This window comes from Physeter macrocephalus, chromosome 11 (genome assembly GCF_002837175.3).
Source record: "Physeter macrocephalus isolate SW-GA chromosome 11, ASM283717v5, whole genome shotgun sequence".
Taxonomy (NCBI): Eukaryota; Metazoa; Chordata; class Mammalia; order Artiodactyla; family Physeteridae; genus Physeter; species Physeter macrocephalus.
In genome coordinates this window covers 107287034-107293974 of record NC_041224.1, presented here as the reverse complement: position 1 = coordinate 107293974, position 6941 = coordinate 107287034, and the positions used below count along the sequence as shown (strand labels likewise).

General features: G+C 56.2%; 2 protein-coding genes across 2 annotated transcripts in view; both read right to left on the bottom strand.

Annotated features, from left to right (window-relative positions):
- The window catches only part of LOC114487067 (myosin-7-like), a gene marked incomplete at its 5' end in the record, with an annotated part of 18901 nt that overhangs the window by 7739 nt on the left and 4221 nt on the right, over positions 1 to 6941 (bottom strand). Inside the window, 7 exons of the mRNA XM_055088475.1 lie at positions 616 to 819; positions 1060 to 1368; positions 1953 to 2087; positions 3789 to 3923; positions 4617 to 4712; positions 5856 to 6131; positions 6343 to 6468. Of these exons, the coding sequence (XP_054944450.1) occupies positions 616 to 819; positions 1060 to 1368; positions 1953 to 2087; positions 3789 to 3923; positions 4617 to 4712; positions 5856 to 6131; positions 6343 to 6468 (1281 nt within the window). The remainder of the gene's footprint in view (positions 1 to 615; positions 820 to 1059; positions 1369 to 1952; positions 2088 to 3788; positions 3924 to 4616; positions 4713 to 5855; positions 6132 to 6342; positions 6469 to 6941) is intronic.
- Positions 3114 to 6493, bottom strand: LOC114487130 (myosin-7). The gene is made up of 5 exons (XM_028495631.1): positions 6343 to 6493; positions 5856 to 6131; positions 4617 to 4712; positions 3789 to 3923; positions 3114 to 3250 (listed from the first exon to the last, which is right to left on the bottom strand). The coding sequence occupies exons 1-5, from the start codon at positions 6436 to 6438 to the stop codon at positions 3233 to 3235; spliced, it is 621 nt and encodes a 206-aa protein (XP_028351432.1). The 5' UTR covers positions 6439 to 6493; the 3' UTR covers positions 3114 to 3232.

The window sequence follows — 6941 nt, the reverse complement described above, 5'->3', positions numbered from 1 at the left end:
TGTGCTCCACAACGGGAGAGGCCACAACAGTGAGAGGCCCGCGTACAGCAAAAAAAAAAACAAAAAAAAAAAACAAAAGAAAGAGTGGGGTAAGGAAGAGAGGACCACATCAGGGGGCGATGTCATTCCCATATGTACTAGATTACGGAACAAAACTCCACGGGGCGTGCAGTGAGATGGACATAAAAACTCATTGGCGAATATAGCTGAAAACAGTGTGTATGGGATAGCAGAAAAATGGTGTTCTGTGGAGAATCTGGATTGCAAGTAGATGCAGTTGTGCTTCTTTCAACTCCCAAAGCCCCATTTTCATACAGCAAGCTGAGGCTGGCTGTCTTCTAGATGTAGGATATCATATAACAGCATGCATTCCACGACTCCCAGATCTGTGATTTTGTCAAGCACCACCAACCAACCATGACACTCTTAGCTTTTCAGGGTAGACCCCTTTCTCAAGGTTGTGTTTCTGCAGCCATGACTAACAGAGGCGAGCTGGTCCAAGAGATGAAATAATTTATGATCCAGGTTGGACATAAGCTTTCTCAGGGCACCTGATTCAGAGCATTGCTAGATGTCCTGGCTCTGCTGCTCGGCAGGTTTCTCCTGGCCTCTCACCTGGGAGTGCAGCAGCTGCACCCGCTCGCTGGTCTCGATCAGCTCCTGCTCGGCCAGCTTCCGGGACCGCTCCGTCTGCTCCACCACGGCCCGCAGCTCCTCCAGCTCGGCCTGCAGCAGGTTGTTGCGCCGCTCCACGATGGCGATGTTCTCCTTCAGGTCATCGTTGGCACGGACCACGTCATCCAGCTGGATCTGGGTGTCCTGCGCGTCAGGAGAGTGGGCGTGAGAGAGGCAGCTGGGCTCTGGCCCATCAGAAGGCTGTCAGCTGAACTGGATGCTGTGGAGAGCCCCTGGCGGTGGCTCAGGTGGGACCTGTGGGAGGTGCCAGCGACGGCCCCGGGGCAGGAGGGATCTGGTGCTGTGATGGGAAGCCACCCCCCAGCTCGGCCACCAGCCCTCTCTGGGTGGGGTGGTTTCCTGCTTCCAAGAGTCACCAGGTACCTTCAGCAAGCTCTGGAGGCTCTTGACTTGCTTCTGGGCCTCGGCGGCCACGCGGTTGGCGTGGCTGAGCTGGATCTCCATCTCGTTGAGGTCGCCCTCCATCTTCTTCTTCACCCGCAGGGCCTCGTTGCGGCTGCGCGTCTCCGCGTCCAGGGAGGTCTGCAGGGAGTCCACCACCCGCAGGTGGTTGCGCTTCGCCTGCTCCATCTCCTCGTCCTTCTCTGCCAGCTTCCGCTCCATCTCTGCCTTGATCTGGTTGAACTCCAGCTGGGCCCGCAGGATCTTGCCCTCCTCGTGCTCCAGGGAGGCCTGGAGGGGGGTGTGGAGAGAGGGTTCGAGGAAGTCAGGGCACAGGATGGGGGCAGGGGTCTGTCCATGAATCGTGGATACAAAGTGAGTTCAAGAGTGGTGTAAGTGGTTCAGTCAAAGAAACAGAAGGAGGAAGAAGAAAAGAGAATTTGAAAGAAAAAAAAAAGTCCTAAGGGAAGGTGATTCAGGCTCTCACAGAGGAGAGCAAGCTATGAAGACAAAGAGGAAAATGAAGAGAGCGGTGTTGCCAAGGAAACCGAGGCAATCAGGCACAGGATGTAAAAACCTGAAGAGGGAGGCAGAGATGGAAGGGGGGTGGGGGAGTGAAACAGGAAATCTTGTCTAAGATGTAATAGGTAAAATGTTAGTGTGAAGGGAACTGAGTGACCGGTTCATTCGTTCATTCCACAATATTTGTTGAGTGCCTTCTATGTGCCAGGCACTGTTCTAGGCTCTGAGAATGAAGCAGTGAACAAAACTGCTTGTGAACAGTGAACAAAAAAGGGAGATGAGAACAGGGACCATAGCCTAGAACTCAGCTTCTTCTCCCACCCCCTGCGCCCCCTCTACCCCTGTGCTCGCACCTCGGCCTCCTCCAGGGCCGACTGCAGCTCCAGCTTCTCGGCCTCCAGCTGCTTGCGGACCTTCTCCAGCTCGTGGATGGTCTTTCCACTGGAGCCCACTATTCCCCTTCTCCCCTCTCCCTCTCCTCCCGTTCTCTAATACAGGCATTCCCTCCTTCCTGGCTGCTGCATTGGGAGCTCAGAGCCCAGAGTGGCTCTGTGTGGTGCATGGGGGAGATTCAGGCCAGGGCCTCCCAAGCCCCTGCCCTCTGTGGCCCATAGCCCCAGGCCTTCCCTGAGCAGCCCAGGTGTGGCAGCGACTCCAGGGGGGCTAGGCTTGTTTAGTTGGAGGGGAGCCTGCTCCTTCCTCCACTTTCCAGCCCTCCGGCAACCCCTCCCCTCCCCTCCCTTCCCCAGGGTCCTGCTCACACGTGACTCTCCCCATCCCTCCTCTGCCTGCCTCCCCTCCAGATGGCCTGCTCTAAATGGGCCAAAGGACCCCTGTCTTCCAGCAAGACCAGACGAGGAGGGTCCTCGGGAACGGAAGCTACCGTGGGAAGTAACGAGGGAGAAGAATGGAGTGCCTTGGACCAAGGGCGAGGCCCCGGGAGGAGGTGAGGAAGAGAGGAAGGTGGGCTAGGGTACAGCTCTCCTGGTCATGATGGGGAGGTGGTTGGAGACCGTGGAGGCTGTGTCTGGAAGGGGGTGGGCTGTGGATGCAAGTCCTCGTGCCCCCTCAGATACCTGCCTCGGACTGGGGCTGGGGGCCCCCCCTGCCCAAGTGGGTCACGCCTCAGGGGGCACCCTTACACACCAAACCTCCTCCCCACAGCCCAGCCTCAGTATTGTCAGAGGTGAGGGTAGTGTTTATCAGATCTGGGGTGTAGGTCCATGCAGGTGGGCTCACTTGCTCTAGGAGAGCCTTAAGGGCCTCCTTAAATCTTCTTTAACTCCCAGGGTCTCTGGGCCAGGGAGAGGGCTGGCAGGAGAGGTGTCCCCTGCTGAGGAGGAGGTGAAGGGGAGCACCTGGCAGGGCTGCACAAGGATGCTCAGAGCCTCACAGGCTCCCCAGGGAGGCCTCCTGGGTCTGGACTCCTCCTCTGGAGCACCCACCCCCACCCCGTGTCCATGTCCTTGTGTTCCTGTGGCTGGCAGACTGTGAAGAAGAGTCTAGAGTCAGGATCTCACTTCAAGGAAAATTGCTTTATTCCGCTTCCTCTAAAGGGGCTGCTCTCCGGCCTCCAGGACTGGGAGCTTCGTTGCACCCTCAGGATGGGGCAGATCAAGGAGATGTGGCACAGCTACTCCTCGTTCAAGCCCTTTGGGAAGGAAACAAAGTCCAAACTAGCTCCGGAGAGGTGGGTGTTGGGCAGGGATGGGCACAGGCAACAAAGGGGAGATGGGCCCCCATGTGGGGAGGCCCCCTGGTGGTGGGAGATGGGTCCTAGGGGTCAGTGTGGAGGGCAAGTTCTGGAGGGTAGGGCTCTAGGGTCAGCAGGAGGGAGGCTTCCTGGGTGAGGACAAGGGGTCCTCTGGGAGGTACATCTTAGGTTGGAATTACAAGGTTGAAGGCCTAAACTAGGTGGAAGAGAAGTAGAAATAGCAGTTGGGGGAAATTGGGACACACTAGGTGTCTATCATTTGGGGTCTTTGCTGACCACCCTAGGGCTGGGATTCACAAAATCATTGGTAGTCAGAAAGGGAGGAACCCTAGAAATCATGGAGGACTGAGTTACCCTGCCTCTGGGGTCGTGGGGTTCAGCTGTGGGGGTGAATGAAGGGGAGGGATGCTGGTGCAAGGGGCTCTGTCCGAGGGGGACTGATGTGTGTGTGGGTGCTGCCGTGCGGGAAACCCACCTTGGCGCCGATGTCGCGGCTCTTGGCCCGCAGCTTGTTGACCTGGGACTCGGCGATGTCCGCCCGCTCCTCTGCCTCATCCAGCTCGTGCTGTACCTTGCGGAACTTGGACAGGTTGGTGTTGGCCTGTTCCTCCTGTGGGGTTTCGGCGGGGGGGCGGGAGGATGAGGCGAGAGGGGGCCCAGCCTCCTAGTCTGGGGGACTCCCTGTGCCTGACCAGGGACTCAGCGCTCTTACCCCTCACCCGTGTTCCTGCAACAGCCTTGCCAAGGGTGTCCTGCTCCTGGCTTGGCCCCCTCCTCAAACTTGTCCGGCACTCAGACTCCCAGCCACTCACTGCCCAAGAGGAATCCCACGCTGCCTGGTCTCCCTGCCCTCAGAATCCAGCTTCACCACACCTGTCCAACTGTGACTCTGACAGATGCTCCTGGACCGCCGGGGGTTCCTGCACTGGTGTGCTCATCAGCATGTCACATCCACACTTCTGTGCTCACCCGGATGTCCTCCCCACTGTGCTATGCCTGCTCAGGTCCTCCTCCAGGCCCAGTTCTCCTGCCACCTTCCAGCCTTCAGCACTGGCTGGCCCCCTGACCTGCATCAGCAGCTGCACTGCCTTCCTTTGGGCTTATAATCCTTTGGATTATAAGCAGATTGTGGGCAGGTCCTGGGTGGAATAAGCTTTGCTCTTATTCACTTAGAGTGCCTGACACAGCTCTGAGTTTGAGAGTTAAAGTGAATAGCAAACCCTCCATCCAGGCCTCACGCTGGGGTGGACACTTGTTGGTTCTGACACATAGGAGGGGTGTGTGGAGAAAACCATGAACTCACCGCCTCCTCGGCCTGGCGCTTGTAGGCCTTGACCTTCAGCTGCAGCTTGTCCACCAGGTCCTGCAGCCGCAGCAGGTTTTTCCTGTCCTCCTCCGTCTGGGGGCATATGGGTGGGAGAAGCCAGTTTTGGGGGAGGAACAAGAGCGATTATCTTTCCCTCCCTCACCACCCCATCTTCTCCTCACGCCTTAGCAGTTCCTCCGTCCAACAGGCCAGGTCAAAGAGGTGGCGGGGAAGCTTCATCTCTGACACTACTTATGGGTTAGAGGGCACGGCAAGGTCCTCAGTCCAGTATCTAAAAAGCAAGGAGGGCTGTGGCCCTAAGGTGAGAAATGGGAGGAGGGGCTCGGAACCAAACGGGATTTCTTCATCTGATAATATGGAGACATCAGGGCTGTTCCAGCTCTAATCTGGAGCACCAGAGGTGCTCTTGGCCAGTGGTTCTGGAGTGACCAGAGAGGACTAATGAGGAAAGCAGAAAGAAGGGCTTATCATAATCCAGATCATTCTAATCTATGATAACCCAACATACATCGTACTGGGTCAAGTATCGGGCACCAGTGGCTCCAATGTCGCGTGATCATTCCTGACCATTGCATGTGCCAGGATGCTATTGCCACTTATGGCCACGATACACCTGAAGTTCTACACCTGTATCTCTTTCCTGTGCCTCTCATATCCAGCTATCTAATGGACCAATACCCCCTTTCTCTGTCTCTCCTTCCCAGGCACACTGTGAAAATAACAGGTCAAGGGCATAAGCTCTGAGCTATACAGATGGAGGGCTTAGAACATTTTGGGATTTCTTTCTCTAAGGCCTTCTGTTTGTTGTCCCAGAAGTTCCATGGAAGATCTGAGTCTTTTCCCATCCCTGACTTTTATCACTAAAATGCCACACAATGCCCCTGCCTCTGAGGCTGGTGGAAAGATTGCTTGGACTGTTCTGAAGCCTTCATGGTAGCACTTCAGGTTATTAAAAACTGGGGAAATGCTGGTTCAGAGAGCTTTCAAGGAGTAGAAGTAGATTCTCCCTTCGCTAGAAAAATTCAGGGACTCAAGCCAAACGGTCTCCAGAGATTGTGAAAGAAAATTAATCTCAAGACAGCTTCTCAAGGAGCAGGTGGCAGGAGGGCTGGGTGGCTCTGTGTGGGGCCTGTGTGGGCCAGGAGGTGGGGTGAGGGATGCGCTTTCACGTCCCCTCCTAAGGGCCCGGCCCCAGAGCAGCCGCGGCGCCCGCACCTGGTAGGTGAGCTCCTTGATGCGGCGCTCACTCTTCCTCATGCCCTTGATCGACTCCGCGACGCGCTTCTGCTCGGCTTCCAGCTCGTTCTCCAGCTCCCGCACCCGGGCCTCCAGCTTCTGCAGCTGCTTCTTGCCGCCCTTGAGGGCGATCTGCTCGGCCTCGTCCAGCCGGTGCTGCAGGTCCTTGATGGTCTGCTCCATGTTCTTCTTCATGCGCTCCAGGTGCGCGCTCGTGTCCTGCTCCTTCTTCAGCTCCTCCGCCATCATGGCGGCCTGTGCACGGGAGAGAGCGTAAAAGAACAGGGCCCCGGGGTCTCTTCTTTCCCATTAAGGATCACCTCTTTCCCATGCTGGCGTTTGCTCCCGAGGCCCTCACACCCACAGAGTGGCAGAGTCACCGCTGTGCCAGCACAGTGGCCTGGCCTGGACCCACGGCCCTGGTTCGAGGCTTTGGGGGAGGGCAAGAAGGGGAGCGGCCACTCACGTCCGTGATGGCCTTCTTGGCCTTCTCCTCGGCGTTCCTGCACTCCTGCACTGCCTCCTCCACTTCGCTCTGAAGCTGGGACAGGTCTGCCTCCATCTTCTTCTTCTGGTTGATGAGGCTGGTGTTCTAGAGAAAGGTAAAGAAAACTATTGAATAGAGGCTTTGCTGCCTGATTCTACACTTTTATCCAGAGAACATTAGAACTGGTCATTTTTAAAGAACATGTCTTGCTTTTAGTATTTTCCTTGTTTTGCACCTGCTTTCTCTTTTCCTATGAAAATAGATATATTCTAGACATTATATCTAAAGGGACTCAGCTCTGAAGAAAGACTTCAAGCAGGAAAGGGTCTGTAGTTCTACTCCTGAGCTCTGCAGTAACATGTCTGTGCAGGAGTATGAAAATATTTCAAGGAAAATGGGAACAACTTGGTTGAAGGGACTGCATCCTGGAAGTGATTATAGTTTTAGAAAGAGTTGGGGGGCTTCCCTGGTGGCGCAGTGGTTGAGAGTCCGCCTGCCGATGCAGGGGACACGGGTTCGTGCCCCGGTCCGGGAGGATCCCACATGCCACAGAGCGGCTGGGCCCGTGAGCCATGGCC

Excerpts from the sequence above, each read along its gene's own strand:
- LOC114487130 (XM_028495631.1), bottom strand. The coding sequence starts at position 6,438 with ATGGAGGCAGACCTGTCCCAGCTTCAGAGCGAAGTGGAGGAGGCAGTG. Across the intron at positions 6,132-6,342 it reads CCAAGAAGGCCATCACGGAC|GCCGCCATGATGGCGGAGGA; the intron begins GTGAGTGGCCGC and ends TCCCGTGCACAG. Across the intron at positions 4,713-5,855 it reads TCAAGGAGCTCACCTACCAG|ACGGAGGAGGACAGGAAAAA; the intron begins GTGCGGGCGCCG and ends ATATGCCCCCAG.